This window comes from Adiantum capillus-veneris, chromosome 15 (assembly GCF_014529385.1).
Source record: "Adiantum capillus-veneris isolate H3 chromosome 15, ASM1452938v2, whole genome shotgun sequence".
NCBI classification, from domain to species: Eukaryota; Viridiplantae; Streptophyta; class Polypodiopsida; order Polypodiales; family Pteridaceae; genus Adiantum; species Adiantum capillus-veneris.
In genome coordinates, this window is record NC_140945.1 from 152,464,696 (window position 1) to 152,487,802 (window position 23,107).

General features: G+C 44.6%; 1 protein-coding gene across 1 annotated transcript in view; it reads left to right on the plus strand.

Moving 5' to 3' along the window:
• LOC147441698 (Calcineurin-like metallo-phosphoesterase superfamily protein) overlaps positions 1 to 21,763 on the plus strand; it is a 74,407-nt gene extending 52,644 nt beyond the window's left edge. The window contains exons 3-13 of the mRNA XM_086483247.1: positions 294 to 472; positions 1,017 to 1,161; positions 1,299 to 1,395; positions 19,740 to 19,799; positions 19,877 to 19,980; positions 20,098 to 20,135; positions 20,216 to 20,273; positions 20,489 to 20,563; positions 20,653 to 20,801; positions 20,915 to 21,145; positions 21,277 to 21,763. Of these exons, the coding sequence (XP_086339373.1) occupies positions 294 to 472; positions 1,017 to 1,161; positions 1,299 to 1,395; positions 19,740 to 19,799; positions 19,877 to 19,980; positions 20,098 to 20,135; positions 20,216 to 20,273; positions 20,489 to 20,563; positions 20,653 to 20,801; positions 20,915 to 21,145; positions 21,277 to 21,523 (1,383 nt within the window). The 3' untranslated portion in view covers positions 21,524 to 21,763. The remainder of the gene's footprint in view (positions 1 to 293; positions 473 to 1,016; positions 1,162 to 1,298; positions 1,396 to 19,739; positions 19,800 to 19,876; positions 19,981 to 20,097; positions 20,136 to 20,215; positions 20,274 to 20,488; positions 20,564 to 20,652; positions 20,802 to 20,914; positions 21,146 to 21,276) is intronic.
• The last annotated feature ends 1,344 nt before the right edge of the window (positions 21,764 to 23,107 follow it).

Sequence of the window (23,107 nt, forward strand, 5' to 3'; positions counted from 1 at the left end):
TGTGTGTTCTGCATTTGTAATTTTGTGCTGCTTTTTTTCTGAGAAAATACACATCTCCACGCTAGAAGGAAATGCTCATTTGGGTAGCAACAAACAAGACTCAACCTAGCTATGAGCTAGTTTTTGCATTCTTAGCATCGACATTGTCGAACAATTGTTTGCACCTTGTGTAGTATGCCAACTTGGTTATTTATTTCTTACAATACCATTGTTTTTGCTCATTAAGCATATGTGGTGCATTTTCTGTTGAGTACATATTTCTCAAAGACGCTTTTTTCCTCTTTTTAATACAGCTTACAGATAGGACCACCCATGGCATGCAGCCTGATTCATTTGCCCTGAAAGCTACACAGTTTTACTCTGACATCTATATGCGACGAGCCTTTCGTACCACTGTCATGAATTTACAGCCGGATGAGATTATTTTTCTTGGCGACTACTTTGATGGTGGTCCTTCTTTGTCTGCAACAGAGTATGTATCCTTTTCTTGTTTGATTGTGTTAACATTTTTTGAAAGTATGTATAGGTTTTTTGTTAGACTGAGCTTGCACTTCGTGATTAAGTAGTAGGGTGATTGCCAGAAATTATGTGTCTTTTCTTGTCTTAGAGTCTATGTTTTATATAAACTGCACACATCACATGTTTGTCGTTATGTGGCTGATATTATCACAGGATCTGCTTAACATAGTTTGGTTTTTGTCAAGTATGTGACTTCCCCTTGACATAGGATGCTTTGAAAATGAAAAACAAGCTGTAGTACTTATCTAGTGCATGAACCTGAGTCTGCTTGGTTTTATTGCTAGAATGTGGTTTCTGAATTTTCTGCAATACAATGCATAAATTGTTTGAAGGATGTCTTGCAAGATTTTTCAGATTTTGTGTCTTGACTTTTGGTTTGTATAAGGCTTAAGCTCATTTAAGAGTATTTAGGATCTTTTGTTTTTGCACTGCTGCATGTACCATTTTTGAATATAAAGGAGTCTCATGCTGTAACTACAGACATGTTGCTGTGGCAGGTTCAATGCATCTTTAGATCGATTCTGGCACATTTTTGATCAGTCAAAAAGGGGTTTAAGATCTAGGTCCGTGAGAGTACCCTATCATTTTTTATTTGGCAATCATGATCTGGGTTATGCTGGTGTTCAGTCAGAGAGACCTGAGGTACTGTTTTAGGAGTTTTACTGCAAGAGCTCCCTTCAATTCAATTCCTTTGTTGGGAAGCAATCTGCTTTTTGGCTTGGGCTGCAACCATAGATTCTATATTTGGTTTTCTGATAAGTCAGTTTTTATTGTTTCAGCTTCTTGAACGCTATGAAAGAGCTTTTGGACCAATTGAGCACATGGACAAGATTGGTGCTGTCAACTTTGTTTTTGCTGATGCGCAGTCGCTGGATGGTAAGCCGGTGCATTACTGTGTTGATCAATGCTCTGTAATATTTGTTAGATATATCAGTCAGGTTTTAATGCTTTACAAAGGAGGCAATGCTTCAACTCTTGCCACAAAGGCGTTAAAAACTTAAAGTTGAGGATTGCGCGATCTACAAAGTCAAAGAGGAGTTTGTTCGAAGCCCATAAAATGCAATATAGCAATCAGAGAAGGACAAACGCTTCCCATGATCCACTTTAAAACATTTAATGAAACCTTTCAAGAGTAGCATATTCAAACTGGCATGGGCTCACTTTGGAGTAGAAACACGATTATTGTGTTGAGGTAAGCTTATAGCTTATACTCACGGTGAGAACAAACGCTTAAGCCAAGCATGCACCATTTAAGTGCATAGTCACATTTTTCCTGTGGAACCTATAAGCCTCGCACATGCTACTCATTCTACAGAGCCGGCCATGGAGTGGGGCTCGTGTTGATGTAAAGGGTTTTTTTTGGATCAAATGAAGCAGTGTATTTCCCTACAGTCTGTCTATCTCTCCACCCCCCTTCTCTTCTACTGTGTCTCTTTGTGTGTGTCGTGCCGGCGGGTGTGTGTGCCCGCGGACTGTTGTGTGTGGTGCAGAGAGAGAGAGAGAGAGAGAGAGAGAGAGAGAGAGAGAGAGAGAGAGAGAGAGATGAAATGTTATATTAACGTCTTCAAAAGGCCAGAATGACCTATGAGACCAAACTGATACAAAAGTGGTGAATCTGTTACAATGTCTGGGTACCTTAGTACCAAAGTACCAAGTGTGAAAAGTGTGAAAGTGTGAAAATAAATGTGAATGTGAAAAACTAAATACAAAGTATAAATAAACTTCTTAGGAGCATTCTGGGTGTCTGGCTAGAATGCTTCTAATCCTTTGTTGTAGTCTCCTCCGGTGAAGTGTGCTTCTGCATCTCGGTCGTGGTCGTCTCGATTTCCTAAGCTCAATCGCCCTGTCAATGAGGGTGCCTTTGGTATGAATGTGGGTACTCCTTTGTGCTGGCTGCTGGCCTCTTGCTTCTCCTTCCACTCCTGCTTCTCTCGATCCGAAGAAATCTGTGATCTGCCTCTGAGGCTGTGTCACCAGGAGGTATTTTTCCTGTTGCCTTCCGTAAATAAGTATTAGATATATTTATTTTATTTTTACTTGTTTGTCTCAGAACCCTTGAAAGGGTGCAAGTGGACATTGCATGGCCAGTGTGAAACGGCTGCAGCCAAATGGGTTTCTCACATCGGGGATCTAGGTCGGTCAGACAGGGACTGCCTTGCCAGTTTAGCACTGAATTCTGATGAGTATGGAAGCTCGTGTGCGCCAAACTGGAATTTGGGCCACTCGTCAAGTCATTGCAACTTTATAAGTTGAAAGGGGCCAGTAAATTAACCCACATTGTAGATGTTGGTCAAATGGTAGTCTTCAATGATGGTCAGGAGACCGATAGGGACGCCATGGAAGCATCTCCTAAAATTTAGGGAACTGCTATTTTTGATCGGAAAATGTGTTCGCGTCATTAGCTCTGGAATGACAAGGGGAACATTTTATTGCTCTGCTGCCAAGTCAACTGACGCACCAGTTGAGATATTTTTAGGAGGGAAAGCCCAACCTCGGAAACTGGGCGACGTGTCAGCCTGTGAGCGATTCTGCCACTCTGGGACGCAAAAACGAGCTGCATATCAACAAAGGGGGCGCCATTTTCAGCCTCAGGTGGATTGTAGCAGGTACAGAAGCTATGGAATGCTTACCTTGCCCTCTATGCACAGTATGGTGACGGGAGTGATGCCCCGCACGCTACATACTGCTCTCTTTCTCCCCAATTCAGCACTGTTTGCTTACTGTTTTTACTATGTTTTGAGACTGTTTTGTGCCTGGGATGCTTCCAGAATCAAGGGGCACCAAGCCCAAGGTGCAGGGAACAGTGTAGGGACCGTCGTGTGTCCAAATCAGGTAAAAAACAGGACTGAACCAGAAATTACAGCGACCTGGAATTTACTGTTTTGTGCTCCCGACTGAGGGATAACGCCAGTGGAATAGAGTCTTGCGCTTGGAAACTGATTCGGATTAATTTCGGTGCCGTTATGTTGCCGAAATTCTGCGGAATCTGGAGCGTACTAGCTTGATGCAGGTGTTATCTTCCAAGGACTCTCTTTTTGTAATTCCCGCTCTCTAAATTAAAGAAATACCGAAAGGGGCGCCAGTCTTTGGGGCCTACAGGGTGTCGGTCTCGTGTGCGCAGTGACATTCTAGTCGCTGGACGCAACTGTGTTTTCTTCCCTTCTCAGTGCTCTGTGTAAAGTTAACAGGTAATTGAAATAGTACCGCCCTCTACGTTGTATAGGCCCGTTATATGGTTCCACGAGATAGTCACTTTTTCTTCAAAAAGTGCAGCGTGGATTGTTGTGGGTGAAAGCAACACAGAGCTTGTCGATATGGCAGAGAAGAGAGACCAAGTACCTGAAGAGGGATCTTCCTCACATGGCACAGAGAAAATTCCTTCAACTCTTTAAGAAGAGGACAGGTTGTTTAGAACTCAACTGCGTTGTTGCATGGACATATTTCAGCAGTTGGCTAACAATTCAAGGCTGCAGGAATTCTTAGAGGCTCCGACACAGGGTTTTCAGCCTCCTACACAGGGCATGACTGAGCCGTTGCAGGAAAAGGAGATTTCCAATGCGCAGAGGACTCATGATGCTCGAGGGAAAGCCCATGTGGTTGAGCAACTAGCGGTGTCCAATGATCCAAAGCAACTTGCTTTAGCTGGACAGGAACCGTTTGTGAATGGTCAAGGGAGCAATGAACAGGCTATGCGTCAGACCCTTCCATTACCTAATACTTATCCTGGTTATTTTGGAGGTGGTTCAGTGTTTCAAGCTATGGCTGGACCTTCCACAAGTTATATGCCAGGGAATGCGTTCGGGACAATGCAAACAGGCATGGGTAACCCTATGTACGCGAACATGGGTGTCCAACCAGGTTTTCAGGGTGCCTATGGCCAGTTTCGAGTGCCTGGAACACAATTTGGTATGGCTGGTTTTTCGCAGCCATGCGTACAAAATGCAGATATGACAGGGAAAATAGTTGATGCGAGTGCTGGAATGAACACTCATGGAGCACCACTGTTACAGGCACCTGTTTATGATAATGTGGCTCCTTTGAGTCAGCCTAAGGATTACAAGGAAGGTGGGCAGGGAGTGAAGTTTGAAACTTTCAGAGGAACTGAGGACCAATTGAAGGCTTTGACCTTCATACAGCAGTTCGATGCAGCTTATGCTGGAGGCAACTTCACGGAATCTTCAAAGATACGCAAGGCTGCCACTTTCTTGAAAGGGAATGTGCTCCAATGGTGGACCGCATTGTTGAACCAGGGTCAAGCCCCAACAACGTGGGTTCAATTCAAACGACTTTTTGCGCCTGCATGGTTGACAAACACTTTTGAAGTGGATGTGATGATAGAATGGCACGAGTTGAATGCTAAACAGTGTGCGAATCTGGAAGAGTACAATAAACGGTTTTGGGCCGCACTGTTGCTAGTCACCTCTTACAGGTTTGTGCCTTTGTCAGAACAAATTGAGAAGTACTGTTGCGGATTGCCCAAGAAAATCAGGGACTACTGCACAAAGACTACTGTCATGAATATGTTTCAATTGATAGAGAATGCAAGAGTGGCCAACAATCTGTCGAAGGGAGATTGCGATGGATTTAATAGCCACAAGAAAGAAGCCCAGGGCAAACAGTTTTCAGCCAAGGGCAATGTTGTGGCAAAGCCTTCCGAGTCTCCTGCAAAGAAGCCCTCCACTCAAGAAGCTGACACGTCCAAGAAGCAGTCTAAATCTTCTTCGGAACGAGGACAAGGACAAAAAAGGCATTTTTTTGGCAAAACTTTTCAAGAAAGGAAAGCTCTTAGGGAGGCCAAGAAATGCTACATTTGTGAACAGGAAGGACACTTTGCAAATGAGTGCCCACAGAAGAAGTCACAGGATAAGGATGACAAGTCAGACCATAAAGGGAAGAAGCCAAAGCCGAGTGCAGGACTCGTTCCAGATTTGGTTGGAGATCAGCCAAACACAGATGCCACGGAGCTGTGCAGAGCTTGGGGAAAAGTTAGAGACCAGACAGTGCTGGTTTTCTTTGATCCAGGAGCCCGTGCAAATTTCATATCACCAGAATTGGCATCAAAGTTGGGCATTCGTGCAGAGGAGATGGATATGACAGGCGAAGCAGGTTTGGCATGCCCAGGACATTCAGAGCCTGTTACTCCCATTCTGGGAAAGCTTCGTCTGCACATTTAGAGCTATGTGGATGCGGAAGAATTTCATATTATGTCGCTTGAGGGCTGTGATGTGTTATTGGGTATCCCATGGTGTTACAGGTTGCATGCTATGGTGGATACTTACAACAAAAAGATTACCCTTGTACATAGAGGAAAGACTCATGTCCTTGATGTAAAGCTTAAAGGCGAGTCTGTTCCAGTTGTTTTTGCTTCTGCTATTTCATCTGTAATAAAGAATCATCTTTCTGCGTACTTGATCTTTGCAAAAGAAGTACCTCAAGTTGTATCTAATTTGTCTACCTTAGATAAAGACAAGTGAACTTTTTAGAGTGGTTTCAGTGATTGTTTTTCGGACTCTTTGCCAGGGGAGTTACCTCCTGAGAGACCTGAGGATCATACTATAGATCTTGTGCTAGGTTCTGGTCCACCGAATAGACCACCATACAGGGTTAGTGCAGCCCAACAGAAAGAGATTATGGGTCGGGTCAACGAGCTTTTAGAGAAGGGGCTGATTAAGCCCAGTTCATCCCCTTTTTGTTCGCCTGTACTCTTAGTGCAGAAGAAGGATGGTTCATGGTGCATGTGCATTGACTATCGCGCCTTGAATAAGAATACTATCAAGAACAGGTTCCCCATACCGAGGATAGATGACATTCTTGATCGGCTTGAGGGAGCGTCATTGTTTACAAGAATACACCTAAAGAGTGGGTATCATCAGATACGCATTAGACCAGAAGATGTCCATAAGACTGCGTTCAGGACAACATTTGGTCTCTATGAGTTTCTTGTCATGCCATTTGGTCTCACAAATGCTCCTGCCACATTGAATAGAATGATGGACGGAATTTTACCACATAGAAACTTCGTGGGTACCTTCTTTGATGACATGATTGTCTACTCAAAAGTCTGAAGAGGAGCATAGGGATCACTTGACCGCAGTTTTCAATGAGCTACGCAAGAATAGGCTACTCATTAATGCGAAGAAAAGTGAGTTCTTTTTGCAAGAGATTCACTTCCTTGGACACATTGTTTCAAAGGATGGGGTACGCATGGATCCCATAAAAGTGGAAGCAATTAGGTCATGGCCAAACTTGAAGTCTGTACATGACATTCGAAGCTTTCTAGGCTTATGTTCATATTACAGGAGGTTCATCCGAAATTTTGCTGAGATTGCTTCTCCACTCCATGCACTGCAAGGAAAAGGAGTTACTTTCAAGTGGACAGCCAAGGAAATTTTAGCGTTCAAACACTTGAAAGAGAAGCTGACTTCAGATCCGGTAATTATTTTGCGAGATCTTTCTAAACCTTTTGTGGTTCAATGTGATGCGTGCGGCCATAGTCTTGGTGCAGTTCTAATGTAGAATGGCCGAGTAGTCGCATATGAGAGCAGAATTCTTTTGAATACTGAAAGGAACTTGCAAGTCTATGAAAAAGAATTGCTGGCAGTGATTCATGCTCTCACTAGTTGGAAACACTATTTGCTAGGGGCTGATTTTGTTGTCCAAACGTATCATCAAACCTTGCGATATTTTCTTACACAGACGAAGTTGTCTGAGAAGCACATGCGATGGGCAAACATCTTGTCAATGTTCCATTTTCAGATTGTGCATGTGCAAGGGAAAAAGAACGTGGTGGCTGATGCGTTGTCACGAAAGCCCCAAATTTCAGTAGTGTCAATTCCGTACCATTGTGAACTAGACGAAATGAAGACACAATATGCTGAAGATTCAGATTTTGCAAGGATCTATGACCAGCTTGTTGATGGGCAACATCATGAGCACTATATGCTTAAGAATGACTTTCTCATGATGCATGGAAAGTTATGCGTTACTAAACAGTCACGGCCAAAGATTTTGATGGAAAGTCATGCTCCACCTTATGCTGGGCATCGTGGAATTGATGCGACAGTGAAAGGGGTTGAGGCATTCTTCTATTGGCCAGCTTTGCGTCAAGATGTTGACACATTTGTAAGATCATGCTTGGTATGCCAAAAAGTCAAATTTGACAGACAAAAGCAACCGGGATTGTTGCAGCCATTGCCGATCCCTGATAGGCCATGGGAAAGTATAGCAATGGACTTTATCTTTGATCTTCCAAGGACGCAAACAGGAAATGATGGGATTTGGACTATCATTTGTAGGTTCAGTAAGCAGGCCCATTTCATTCCTGTTAGGAAGAAGATAAAGCCAGAACACATGGTCAAGATATTCATGAGCAATATCTTTAAATATCATGGGATGCCTCAGTCAATTGTCAGTGACAGGGATCCACGTATGACGAGTCTTTTCTGGAAGACATTGTTTGAGAACATGGGCACTACGCTCAAGTTCTCTTCCTCGTTTCATCCGCAAACTGATGGACAGTCAGAAGAGGCAAATTCTACTGTCTTGGACCTGCTCAAATGTTATGTCTCAGAGCACAAGGCAACTTGGGAACACCATCTCCCATTGGTTGAATATGCTTGCAATAACACTGTGCATACGTCAACAGGTAAGGCACCATTTGAGATAGTGGAAGGAGGAAAGAAAGTCCCGCCCATTTTGCAGACTAAGGACAAGATATTTGAGGCAGACGAGTATGTGCAAGATATGGATGAAACATATAGGAAGATAAAGATTGCTCTTGAGACGACTCAGGCTAAGCAAAAGAAAGCTGCCGATCGTCACCGTCGTGAACTTGTATTTTCACTTGGTGATTGGGTGCTTTTGCGCTTTGAAAAGGCCAGGTTAAGGAAAAGGAAAGGCAAGGAACGCTTGTTTCCTAAGCTCAGTATGCGATATTATGGTCCTTTTCAGATTTCAGAAAAGATCAGCGATGTAGCTTACAGGTTAAAGCTACCAGAAGGCTGGAAAATACATAATGCTTTTCATGTCAGCCTTCTAAGGCCCTTTGTTGGTGATGTGCCAGAGAATATGCTTGATGAGGATTAACCCGAAGTGAAAGAATTGGATGAAATCCTTGTTCCTGAACAGATATTGGCACATAAAGAAAGAAAGGTTAGAGGAAAAGTTGCAAGACGCTATTTGGTGAAGTTCAAGAACTATCCATCATTAGATGCCAAATGGATGGAAGACTCTGAATTGCTTGATTCACCTCAGCTATTGCAATTGTATCTTGAAGCCTTTCAAATGGAACCCACAGTGACTTGATGCAACCTTTCTGGAGCAAGGCAAGAGCATGGTTCATGATGCTCAAGAGAGTAGTTAAGCAATTGTCTCTACTCTTTCCATACAGAATTTAGCTAGAGAAGTTTGTGCTTAAGAGTACACTAGAAGACTTCTATGCTTGATATATGTGTCGTAGCCAGGTTGGTGGGATTGTTTAATCGTCCAACGCTACATTTCCGGAAGCATGTATATCTTGGATTCCCATCATAGAATATATGTGATATCAGGAGATATCTGCATGTATTATTGGCATGCAAGCGAGGTCGCTTGCAGTATTTCAAGGGTGGGGTGTGTCACCAGGAGGTGTACTTTTCCTGTTGCCTTTCGTAAATAAGTATTAGATATATTTATTTTATTTTTACTTGTTTGTCGCAAAACCCTTGAAAAGGTGCAAGTGGACATTGCATGGCTAGTGTGAAACGGCTGCAGCCAAATGGGTTTCTCACATCGGGGATCTAGGTCGGTCAGACACGGACTGCCCGGGCCAGTTAGCACTGAATTCTGATGAGTATGGAAGCTCATGTGCGCCAAACTGGAATTTGGGCCACTCGTCAAGTCACTGCAACTTTATAAGTTGAAAGGGGCCAGTAAATTAACCCACATTGTAGATGTTGGTCAAATGGTAGTCTTCAATGATGGTCAGGAGACCGATAGGGACGCCATGGAAGCATCTCCTAAAATTTAGGAAACTGCTATTTTTGACCGGAAAATGTGTTCGCGTCATTAGCTCTGGAATGACAAAGGGAACATTCTATTGCTCTGTTGCCAAGTCAACTGACGCACCAGTTGAGATATTTTTAGCAGGAAAAGCCCAAACTCGGAAACTGGGCGACTATCCATCGTTAGATGCCAAATGGATGGAAGACTCTGAATTGCTTGATTCACCTCAGCTATTGCAATTGTATCTTGAAGCCTTTCATATGGAACCCACAGTGACTTGATGCAGCCTTTTTGGAGCAAGGCAAGAGCATGGTTCATGATGCTCAAGAGAGTAGTTAAGCAATTGTATCTACTCTTTCCATACAGAATTTAGCTAGAGAAGTTTGTGCTTGAGAGTACACTAGAAGACTTCTATGTTTGATATATGTGTCGTAGCTAGGTTGGTGGGATTGTTTAATCGTCCAACGCTACATTTCCGGAAGCATGTATATCTTGGTTTCCCATCATAGAATATATGTGATATCAGGAGATATCCGCATGTATTATTGGCATGCAAGCGAGGTCGCTTGCAGTATGTCAAGGGTGGGGTGTGTGACCAGGAGGTGTATTTTTCCTGTTGCCTTTCGTAAATAAGTATTAGATATATTTATTTTATTTTTACTTGTTTGTCTCGGAACCCTTGAAAAGGTGCAAGTGGACATTGCATGGCCAGTGTGAAACGGCTGCAGCCAAATGGGTTTCTCACATCGGGGATCTAGGTCGGTCAGACAGGGACTGCCCGGGCCGGTTTAGCACTGAATTCTGATGAGTATGGAAGCTCGTGTGCCCCAAATTGGAATTTGGGCCACTCGTCAAGTCACTGCAACTTTATAAGTTGAAAGGGGCCAGTAAATTAACCCACATTGTAGATGTTGGTCAAATGGTAGTCTTCAATGATGGTCAGGAGACCGATAGGGACGCCATGGAAGCATCTCCTAAAATTTAGGGAACTGCTATTTTTGATCGGAAAATGTGTTCACGTCATTAGCTCTGGAATGACAAGGGGAACATTCTATTGCTCTGCTGCCAAGTCAACTGACGCACCACTTGAGATATTTTTAGCAGGGAAAGCCCAAACTCGGAAACTGGGCGACGTGTCAGCCTATGAGCGATTTTCCCACTTTGGGAGGCAAAAACGAGCTGCATATCAACAAAGGGGGCGCCATTTTCAGCCTCAGGTGGATTGTAGCAGGTACAGAAGCTATGGAATGCTTACCTTGCCCTCTATGCACAGTATGGTGACGGGAGTGATGCCCCGCACGCTACATACTGCTCTCTTTCTCCCCTACGTACAGTATGTTATGCCCCACTAGTGGGCTTCTCATTTGACCTATGTACAGCTGTGGGGAAATATGCTTTCATGCCGAGGCAAGAGCCTCTTTGCACAGGAACCGGTGTAGCTAGCTGCTGCACCAAAGCAGGTCCACGAGAGGGTGATAACCTCTCGATGGCGCAGTAAATTCAGCACTGTTTGCTTGCTGTTTTTACTATGTTTTGAGACTGTTTTGTGCCCGGGATGCTTCCGGAATCAAGGGGCACCAAGCCCAAGGTGCAGGGAACAGTGTAGGGACCGTCGTGTGCCCAAATCAGGTAAAAAACAGGACTGAACCCGAAATTACAACGACCTGGAATTTACTGTTTTGTGCTCCCGACTGAGGGATAACGCCAGTGGGATCTAGTCTTGAGCTTGGAAACTGATTCGGATTAATTTCGGTACCGTTATGTTGACGAAATTCTGCAGAATCTGGAGCGTACTAGCTGGATGCAAGTGTTATCTTCCAAGGACTCTCTTTTTGTAATTCCCGCTCTCTAAATTAAAGAAATACCGAAAGGGGCGCCAGTCTTTGGGGCCTACAGGGTGTCGGTCTCTTGTGCGCAGTGACATTCTAGTCGCTGGACGCAACTGTGTTCTCTTCCCTTCTCAGTGCTCTGTGTAAAGTTAACAGGTAATTGAAATAGTACTGCCCTCTACGTTGTATAGGCCGGTTATAGGCTGTAGTGCTCTTTGTCTTCTCATTAGATTATCCCTGTGCCGATGTAGTTCCAGTAGGTACAAGCCTAAGCATCTTTGATCTTGGTATTGCATGACTCTATCTAGAGGTCCAAAGCCTTCTTTAAATAGGCAATGGAAACGCCCACGTATCTCATAGTATACGGTGCAATGGCATATGTAGTGTAATTCTGTCTCCGGCTCCATTCCGCATAACTTGCAAATTCTGCTCTCAAGTGGGATTCCCCTAAATTTGCCAAATTCAATTTCCAGCTGGTGTGAGGATGTACGAATCTGACCAATAGCACATCTCAAACCATGAGATAGGGTGGGTATCCATGTAGCTCGGGCGAATCACAAATCCATCTTCTGATAGCTGTAGGAAGTTTTCTTTGTAGTCGGCCATCTTCGTGCCCAATTCTTGTGTAGGGTCTACCCATGTCCTCTTAGTATCCAACTGTATAAGATCCTGACGGATGATTTTATTAATCTCCGTTCGTGTAATTGCCAGTGATGGAGCCTCAAGAGAGTATTGGAAGGGGGTCCATACTGAACCCGTGTCTCTGAAACCACGAGGACAGTTGCGCATACCAACATGATGTATCCCCTTTCGTTGCTAATTGTCGAGAGGATTAGAGGGCTAGTCTAGTATATCGGCAGTTATTTGTATCCCACAAACCATGTATAAAGGACACTGATCTGGTAAGAGCTTCAATTTCTATCGGAGGGGCAGCTAGTTCCGCTCGGGTAATCGCGTGTGGTACGGAGGCCTTGGCTCTAATCATTCGGGAAATCATAGATATCAAAGGTCTCTCCATTGACTTCCAATTATCCTGATCCACAGATGGTCCTCAAATCTGGACCCCATAAAGCATAGAGAGAGAGAGAGAGAGAGAGAGAGAGAGAGAGAGAGAGAGAGAGAGAGAGAGAGAGAGAGAGAGAGAGAGAGATGAAATGAAATGTTATATTAACGTCTTCAAAAGGCCATAGTGACCTATGAGACTAGAAAGTTACAAGGTGGTGGATCTGATACAAAGTCAGAGTAACAAAATAACCTAACAACAGTACAAAACAAATATATAGACTATGGGATCCTAGATTGGTCGATGTGAGCTAAGCAAACAACTAAGCAAAAATGGGCGGCTTGTTGGGATAGCTGAATCACAAAAGATCTAGCATTGGTCGCTGGCGAATCTCATCAATTTCCTCCATGGGTAGTAGTCTGACCGGGCGTCGTGCATGCTTGGCCAGCGTGCTCCGAATCTTTTGACATAGCCTCCGTCGATGCTGTGTAGTCCTTCGTAGTCGTGGGCACCTGGATTTCCCCAGTTCAATCGCTCGGTCGATCAGTGTGCCTTTGGTGTGAGACGAGGGGGAGCTCTGCTGTGTGAGTGGCTCTTGCGGCTGTCCCGTGTCTGCTCTGAAGAAGTTTGTGATCCGTCTTTGAGACTGTTTAGCCTCGCCATTCATTAGGCTCTCTCTTTGTCTACGCAGCTCGAGCAAGAACAAACCCAAGCATCTTTGATCTTCGTATCCCATTACTCTTGAGAGTGGTCCAAAACCCTCTTTGAACAGGCAATGGAAGCAACCTCGTATCTCGTAGTAGACGGGGCAGCGGCATGTATAATGCAGCTCTGTCTCAGGTTCCATGTCACACAAGGGGCATGTCCTGGCCTCTGCTGGTACTCCGCTGTATCTCCCAGTTTCAATCCGCAGCTGGTGAGACGATGTGCGTAACTGGCCAATAGCACATCGTATCCCATGAAACAAGTGGGTATCCATGTATCTGGGTCTCGTCACAAAACCATCTTCCGTAAGCTGGAGAAGGTGGTCTCTGTAGAAAGCCATCTTCGTGCCCAATTCTTGTGCTGGTTGTATCCATGTCCTCCTGGTGTCTATCTGGGTCAGGTCTTGGCGGATGAGCTTGGTGATCTCCGACTGTGTAAGAATGAGAGATGGTGCATCCAATGAGTACTGGAATGGTGGCAGCCTGTCTATGCTAAACCCATGCGCCTGAAACCATGATGTCATCTCCCCATACCAGCATGTTGTATCTCCTTGTATGGCTAACTGTCGAGAGGACTCAAGTGCTATGCGAGCATATCTGTCTCTGGGAAGTTCCCATGTGCGGTTTATGAAGGAGACCGATCTGGTGAGCGCCTCCACCACTAGTGGGGGGGCCGCTAGCTCTGCTTGGATAATGGCCCGTGGTACTGATGCCTTGGCTCTAATGAGCCGCGCGATCATAGAGACGAGAGGTTTCTCCATGTTCCCCCATTCGTCTGTGCGACCCGGCCTCCCGTGGTGATCCAATGAAGGTCCCCATATCTCAGCCCCACAGAGCAATGCTGAAGCCACCAAGGTGTCAAAGAGCCAGAGCTTCGTCCGGGGCTCCTGAAACTGAACCTGCGAACACATCCTCTCCAATCTACCCAATGCTGCGTGGGCTCTAGTCAGTCTGGTCTCTTCTGCTCTTCTAAGCGAGAATGTAGGTCCGCTAAAAACCACTCCAAGGTAAGTGTAAGCGTCTGTGTACTCCACAGTCTCTTGGCCGTATGTGAATGTAGGTGCTGATCTCCTGATCCACTGTGGGGTGGTATTAAACACCATAACCTTGGTTTTACCAAGGTTGACAGACAAACCACTTTCGTGGGCAAACGTATGCACAGAGAGAGAGAGAGAGAGAGAGAGAGAGAGAGAGAGAGAGAGAGAGAGAGAGAGAGAGGTTTTGTGTGCCTTGATGGTATGTATGATAGAAGCTGTGCGAAGGGTGCGTGAGTATTGATCCCCAAAGTGTGGGTATGTGTGTTTGGTGTTGGCGAGCGCGTTGGCGAGTTGGTTTGTGTGCAAACGGTGGTTTGCCGGTGCGAGTGCATTGTTCGAAGGTGTTTTTTGAGAGGATAGGGGTGTTGTGAATACCCTGGTCTATAGAGAGGCATTTTTATGTCTGCTGGGTGTGTTCCCCATTCCCCCTCTCCAACGTCTTCGAGGAGAGGATCTTGTGATACTCGATTTTGAGAAGGCTTACGACAAAGTTGACTGGGATTTCCTCGAGGGCACCCTATGCAGGATGGGCTTTTTTGATGCTTGAATCAGAGGAGTGTCAGCTCTCTACAGATGTGCGCACAGTCACGTGCTCTTGGCAGGGGGAAGAGGGGAACGCTTCATGCTCACGCGTTCCGTTAGACAGGGTTGCCCTCTTGTCCCCTTCCTTTTCTCTTTTATGCTAAGGCAATGAGCAGATTTTTGACTTTACAAGAGGTTGATTTGCATGGTTTAGAGCTCCATATTAGGAGAGACGATTTGCTTGACGCTGAGTTTGTTGACGACTTAGGCATGTACTTGGAGGGCCATGAGGCCAATCTGCACAGGTGTGAGCAGGCTCTCGAGGTGTTTTGCTGTGCATCTGGGGCACTGATCAACTGGAGGAAGACTGCAGCTTTCTGGATTGGCCCAACGAGTGTGACATGAAACGTTTCGAGGTTTTGTGCGTTTCGGGGATTCGAGGTTTTGAAACGTTTCGTTTCAGAGCTCAAAGAAAGCGCAACACAGGTTTCCTTTTAAATGTATATACCTATAATTATACATTGAATATACATACAAATTCACCTGTCAAGACATGTGAAATACCAAATCTAGATGTGAGACTTGAGTCACAAGTGAACAAGGTAAGAGCTGAAATTGAAATACCAAGCCAAGCCAAAACCAAGTCAAAAAATCTATCGTTCTTTTGAGGCGGCCTTTGTACATGGCTTAAAAAATCTCTAAACAGGTGGTTTGAGGTCAACCTGTCAAATGGGGGGCAAAAAAAAAAAATCAACTGGTTTTACCTTTTTCGTCGAAACATTTTGGCCGTTTCCCCGTTTTTATGTCACACTGGTCGGCAGTGCTCCTATGTTTGACTAGTCGCCGGGAGAGGGCTTCGGGTGGATCCCCCAAGGGATTCAGTACGATATCTGGCTGTCAGGTTGGCTTGGATTTGTCTCCAGAGCAGTAAACTGCTCCCCTCCTCCTCTCCATTAGGAGGAAGCTGCTTAATTGGAGTTCTGCACGGCTCTCTTTGGATGGTAGAGTGGTAGTGGCCAACCAGGTGCTTTTGGCTACTATGTGGTACATCATGTCTTGCTAGTTCTTTTTGAGTTCGTGTATCAGTCAGCTGGAGAGGCTGATCAAGAATTTTTTGTGGTCAAGGCGCAACACCCCATCGGCCAGGGCCAAAGTGTCCTAGCAGGTCATCACTTTACCATGTTCTTAGGGAGGGCAAGGGATCATCCACCTAGTACGGTAGAGCAAAGCCCTCCTTGGGAAGCTTGTGGTCAAAGGACTACTTCTAGGGGAGGAGCCCTCGAAAGAGTTATTGCTACACCGGATTCGTGCTTGAGTCCCTCATACGGGGGGGCCTTGGAGCCCGTCCATCAAGTGGATTTTTACACGGATGCGCCGAGTTGGGCTGAGCAGGAGCTGGGAGGACCACTTTGTTGCGAGCCTGCTTAGGTTTTGGGAGTAGCTACGGAGTGGCCTGGAGGAGCACCAGCCCACTTGCATGGAGGAGCACTTGAGGCAGCCTCTTGTTTGGAACCCCATGGTTAGCACACAAAGAGGCCATTTGGTTGGCAACAGGCCTCGTGTTTCTTGGGGTCCCATGGGCGAGGGTCCAGCCTGCACTTTCGGTGAGTGGCTTCAAGTTTTAAACCTTCCCGAGGAAGTTCAGAGCATCCAGCTACAAGGCATGAGGGGGGTGCAAAGCATGTGTCAAGACATTACAGAGGCTATACCAGCTGAGTGGCATACCCTAAGAGGGTCAGCTTCACAGAGTCTCAGTAGAGGCACCACAGGTTGCAGAGTGCTGTTTCAAAGGATTCGCGTTGTGGGCATGTGCGAGAGGACATGCGTTATTAATCATGACCCATTAGATCTTGAGTTAGGACACTGGAGGCTTTGGGATTGGGAGAGCCATCCTATAGTACGAGTGTCAAGACATTACAGAGGCTATACCAGCTGAGTGGCATACCCTTCTTGAGGCAGTAGTTCCCAGATAGATGGGATCCTTCACACGCTTGGAGGTTCTCATTGCAGTTAGGGCTTGCTCAAAGACAATACCCTACATGTTTTTCGAGATTCAGGGAGAGGGTTAGCTTCACAAAGTCTCAGTAGAGGCACCACAGGTTGCAGAGTGCTGTTTTATAAGGATTCGAGTTGTGGGCATGTGCGAGAGGACATGTGTTATCAATCGTGACCCAGTAGATCTTGAGTTACGACACTGGAGGCTTTGGGCTTGGGAGAGCCACCCTCTAGTACGAGTGCAATGGGACCCAAGAGAGTGGTTATGGCGGGATCCTTTCTCTTCAACCGATCACCCAAGGACTCCTTTTTTCTAATAACAGCTCGCTTAGGGCGACACATACTGACAGCACAGAGAGGCTCGCCCAACTGCAGCACTTCACTGGCAGGAGGAGGGTCTCATAGCGGAGTTCTTGTCATGCTTCTGGGAGTGGTTGTGGGACAATAGGCAACCGAGGAGACTTACTATGTTCCAAAGGCTTGTAGCACACTGGGCTACAACAATTGGGAGTTGGTTGGCACATAGCGGTTTCTCGGCAGTATGTGCAGCCTGTGGCCAACCTTTGGAGAGTCAATGTCATTGTTTGTGGGATTGACCCATGGCACATGAGGTTTACCTTCGCGTTCTTCGGCTAATGCCAGCCCTCTCCACAGTGCGACAGTACACTTGGGGTGTTGCAGCATGGTCCACTCTCACCGGCCCTACGCTCCACTTTGAGTTGGCTTCCACCAGCAGGATGATAGTGATCTAGGGGGGTCGACCTACACTTCAGCTTTCCACAGAGCTCATCCCCCAGGAGTGGTGATTGACAGAGAGTGGTGTTGGGAGCTCATCTACGGCCTGACACTCTGGTTCATGTGGTGGGCCCGCTGCTTTCGCATCTTTGAGGCTTGCCCTGTTCCAGCGACAGAGACTGTTTGTAACATTTGGCTAGAGCTGATTCATACTCTAAGGGGTCAGTTTTGCAGTTAGCTTTCGCACGTAGAGGAGGATTCTTATATCTCTAGTACCACTTCTTGTATGATCATTCAACTTTAGAGGATGAGGCCTAGATGTGGAGCATGTGGTGCAAGATGCTTAGCCGACGAGGACAATTATTTCAGGAGGTATTATTGCAACTTCTCCATGTTCTCTCTTCACTGATTGTAGTGCCCCTACAGATTTGGCCATGTCCATGCGCTTTTGTGACCTTGTCAGTACCAGTTGGGGGACATGTCTACAATCTCTTATGGGCGGTATTCTTGATGTCCGATAGAAAAGTTGGTAAGATCCTTCGGATGGCAGGTTTGCTGCATGCTCCGCTCTGACAACCTCATGTGGCACTGTAGTCTTGCATCATTTCAACTTAAAGAACATAGTGACTAGTGGTCTTGTCACAAGATGGGCACCATGTGCCAATAGAAAAGAACAGACTGAACAGACTTTCAGCACTTCAATAACAACTAAACTGAAAGAGAGAGACGACACGCGACGCGGAGTGGCGAAATTCCACCCCAGAGAGTCTTGGTCCCAAACCTTGGCGCCCCTTTCGGTATTTCTTTATATTGCATCAACACAGTACAAGCCGGTACTCGAGACTCTGCACCTTCGCCAGGAAGCATGCCAGAAAATGAGCCCTAACCTCATATTTAAAGGCCCTTGGCCTAAAAAGCAATTACAGTGAAAAGCCTTCAAAACTCAAAAGCTCCTGGTCCAAAAAACAATGCCAAAAGCTGCCAGCTTTTCGTAAATCGCGTTGGTGTCCATATAACAGGCCACGTGTCAGCCCGCCACGTCAGCAAATCAGGGTTAGGGTTTCTGATTTTAGAGTTAGGGTTTCAGCAAAATTAGGGTTTTGGGCAGAATTAGGGTTTCTGATTTTAGAGTTAGGGTTTCAACAGAATTAGGGTTTGCAGGTTTTTAGGTTAGGGTTTCTAGAATTAGGGTTTGTAGTTAGGGTTTCTGCTCTCGGGCAACCACGTCATCACTTTGTGACAGTTTAGGCCCCTCGGCCACATCTGTAAGTTGGCTCCATTCTTTAGGCTTTGACACGTCAGTAGTTTGTTACAGGTCTCAACTTATCTCTCCATCCCATCAAACATCCAACCAGATCCACTATGATGGCGTCTAGACTAGGTTCCCAAATCTGTACTCCATACAATAATATGGATGTCACCAATGTATCAAATAACATAGCTTAGTGCAGTCTCCTGAAACTATACCAATGAGTGCATCCGCTCCAATTGTGCAAGGGCTGCATATCCTTGTGTCAATCTGGAATCTGCTGCCTCTGTCATAGAGAAAGAATGTCCTGTGAAAGCGACACCCAGATATGTGGACTCTGCATACTCTTCTTCCTGAGTCCTGACCATAAGTAAACATTGGTGCTGATGCCGTCACCAGTTTTCTGTCATGTTAAATATCATCACCTTGATCTTGGCAAGGTTCATAGACAAATCTCTATTTTGTGCGTAGCTCTGTAATGCATCGAATTGTCTCTGTAGCCCCTTTGGTGAGTCACCAATGAGCCAAATATTGTTTGCATACAGGAACAGGGGTGTGGAGAGATGTATGACAGATAGATCTCTCAATGTAGATAGTAGGAATATCTGTGTGGAGAGATGGAGATCTGCTATAGAGAATATTGCCTCTTGGTGCACTAGAAGAATAAGAAGCTTGAATAGGAACAAGTAGAAAAAAAAGGGTCTCTCAAAACGCACTCCCAAAGGCCCCTTTGGAATCATCCTAGAGGCTGGTTCCTCCATAACAAAAGTCGCCAACCCCCACCATCCACCTCCGAGGGATGAGTATCGATATGCCATGTTCTATCTCGGTTAGCGACTCTAACTCGAAGATGCAATTATGTACTCAGTTTCGAGTTCACTGTCATTAAGGATCTTAAAGTGTTCTCATCCTGTGCTCATACCCAAATCCATGTGAGATTGTTATAAGGGGCGAACATTTACTGAGGAGAACATGCAGCACTGGTGCACCCTTGTTGGTTGATTTGTAATGTAGTAAGTCACCTTTGTCTTCTATAGGGACAAAGGTTGCTTTTCAATTGTATTTGTGAAAAGCTTGAGATTCAACTTTTATTTTGCTAAGCCTGCTTGTGAAGAGTAGGAAACTTACTATATCTGGAATTCGGAATCTGCTGGTTGTTTTCAGGAAACCTGGATGACAAGCATTCGAAAAGAGCTTGGAGTTTTGTTGAAAACGTTTCTACAGGTACATGAAAGGTTATTTATAATCTAGCAAATATGTCAGTACTTTGATATCATTTACATGTTTATTTATCTCATCAGAAGCACACAAGCAAGACTCCAAGGTTTTGTTAAGCCACATCCCACTATACAGGCCTGATGATACCCATTGCGGAGCACTGCGCTCGTCTGAAATTATTAACCAGGTATATCAAATTAAATACCAGACTTGGGACTTGATAATTAATAAAATATATCAAATTAAATACCAAACTCGTGCCTTGACAATTCACATATGACTGACAAGAAATTATCTTCTAAAGAGAATCACTTGGTCAAGATCAGCATTCAATAGAATCATGTACGTACTCTTCCTTATCACATTTTGAGACCTGGCATGTACTACTTTTAGCCTCTGGTATCTTATTTTGTTTTCTGCAGATACCAGAACTATCTTTCAGAGGAGACAACCGTAAGGCTCCTTGATTTGTTGAGACCTGTAAGATTCTCTATCTCTGTGAAGCTCATTTATTTTGATGCTTTTGAGTCTTGTAGACCATTTTGCATATTCACAGCTAAGATGATATGTACTTCGAGTGTAGTACTGCCATTGTTAGTGGTTGCTTCAGCCAACTTTGTATCAGAATGGAAGATTCCTCTTTGAGTGGATACCCTGCTCTTTGAGTACTCTTAGTAGCTCCTTGGTTTTTGCAGGTTCTAGTTCTCTCAGGTCATGATCATGACCAATGTAGCATAAAGCACCGTACATCATCCGTATCTGTTGTTGAGGTCTGTTCAGCAAATACTGAGCTAATTTTTTAACTTACCGTGCCCACACAAAGCTGATCAAGTCCTGCTTTCTTTTATGGATTATGCAGCATACGATAGGAAGTTTTAGCTGGCAGAACGGGAATCTCTATCCCTCTTTCTTACTACTGTCTGTTAACAGCAAGCTGCCCTCGACAGAGGAAGGAATATTGTCGTCACGATTGTGCTTTCTTCCATATCAGACTTTCATATATATATGGTAAGCTTGAGCTGATAGCAACGAGTATTCATGTATGATAAGCTGGAGCCAACAGTAAGAGGCTCAAAGTCGTAGGTCTGTCTCAGTCGAAAGTCTAATGTTATTCATGGCAGGTATGCAGTTCTGTTCATAATCTCTTTGGTCACCCTTCTAGCTTGGCCTCCGCATGGCATAGATCTTAGCAGGCTACTTTCCGTCTTCAAACCTCAAGGTGGTGCAAAAGCTAAGGATGAGGATGCTCTCTATGACTATGAAATGGTCTGGGATGCAGAAGGTTCGATGCATTTAATCCACAAACCTTCAGGTCATGGTGGCTTCAAGTCTACGAATCAATCTGCTGCAAGGTCAGTAGTTCTGTTTTCTCGGAGTGTATGTGAAGTGTTGTGGGGCTTCAAGAACCTCCACCTTGTTGTTTTGGCAAGATGAAGCCATTCTCTATCCCTTCTCTAATTCACCCTCTGCTTTGTTTTCGCAGAAGTACTGCACTGGCTCAATCGGTGACAAAGCGTACGTCTGCATCTGATCCCTCCAGTACCGTGACGTCACCAAATGAACAAACTACACCCGAAAGTTCGACAAGCTTGGTGGGGCGCTCTTCAAGAAGTACAGTAACCTTCATTGTCAGAAGGTTGAGACAAGCTATGGGTCCTCTAGTGGCCCTTGCAACTCTCAATGTGGGTCTTTACGTGATGATGATGATGAATGACTGGACGGGGCTTTGAGGCTCTCTTGTTAGTACAGGGTCTTCCCTTTATACACAATTTACAGGCGGGCAAGATTACAGCTTTATCATAAAAATGCTATTATGGAAAGATGGACGGAAGAGAGAGAGAGAGAGCTGTTACCCAAGTTTTGACAATGCCCAGTGCTCTCCAATATCAAAAGACTAGTGTGCTTCTGCATATCTTGTACATCCATTGGCTTTCTTTTGTCATCTTCAATTAATTGATGGTTTTACCTCAGGCTTTACACCATCCATTGAAGGCTTCATTTCGAAGCAAGACAAATTATTGAAACTTCTAATTCCAATAGAAACTAAAATATTAAGGTCAATTTGAAATCGCATCGCTATTTTTAATAAATGTAATCAACTCATCTACTCAACTTAAACTTAACATTGGGCTGAATTAAAAATAATATCTATATAGTAGGAATTTCTCACTAATGTTTTTTTAAAAAATAAAAATAAGTAAAACCATCAGCGTTGGGAAGGAAGGAGGGAGAAAATATACACATATCATGTATTTACAACTGTACATTGTTGCACATCACAACCTCGAGGGGCAACCGTGGGAACCACCCCCCAAATAGGGAAGGAGAATACACCCAAGAGAACACATATGAGCCTCAAACCCTCAACCTTGGGGTTACATCTCAAAGGTCTCACCAATTGAGCTACGTTTCTTAGGTCTCACTAATGTTTCTTTTACCATTTTTAGAGAAAGCACTAATTATAACAGAGCCGACTCAAACTGTTGATTCTTTGGATTTTTCACTCCACCACATAGTCCGTCCTTCATACGTCAAAAAGGATGGAGGGATTTCTATAAAGATTCTTCTAAACATTCATGTTGGAAGTGTTTTCTCCCATTTTGTTTTGAAGATATTTTGAATTTGGTTTCATCAGATATCATGCACTATTCATTGCATAATTGATTTGATTGAGTTGCTTCATATGGGCCTTATGTAAGACTCTTTGAAATACATAATAACCCACGTCCCAAATGGGGCCATGTCCACTACATGATTGGTGCGTGGTACTTGCAAGGGTGTACCAACTGGACTTGTAGATAAGACTATGTTCTCCATCCATTCGCCCTAGCCTTGGGAACCTTTCCAAAAAGGTTTTGTCTTGGCTCGTAAGTTCTATTTCCAAACCTTTAATGTTCTAAGGCTTCTCCCATGGGGGCAATTTTTCCCGTTACATGATGTGGAATCTATATGGAGAATCATACTGATGTTTACTCTATGATATGATTTTTACGCATGAGATGATTACCTATGATGTGTATGAACCTCCTCTAGCCTAGAGAGAATGAGTATCACGTTAGTACATTTATGAGCCATTATGAAAGCATGGACAATTTGTAAAAAAGAGATGAGAACCATGTGTCCACCTATTTTTCTTAAAAGCTCTTTCTAAGCTCATTTTGAATCATTAGTAGAATGCATAATCAAGAGTTTCATTAGAGTGAGTCTATTGTGTCTATGTTTTTCTCTTTGATTATACACAAATGCACATTATGAACACTAATCCATCCTAAATCCCTTCAAGGGAGCCCTCAATTTATCTTCGACCCACCACC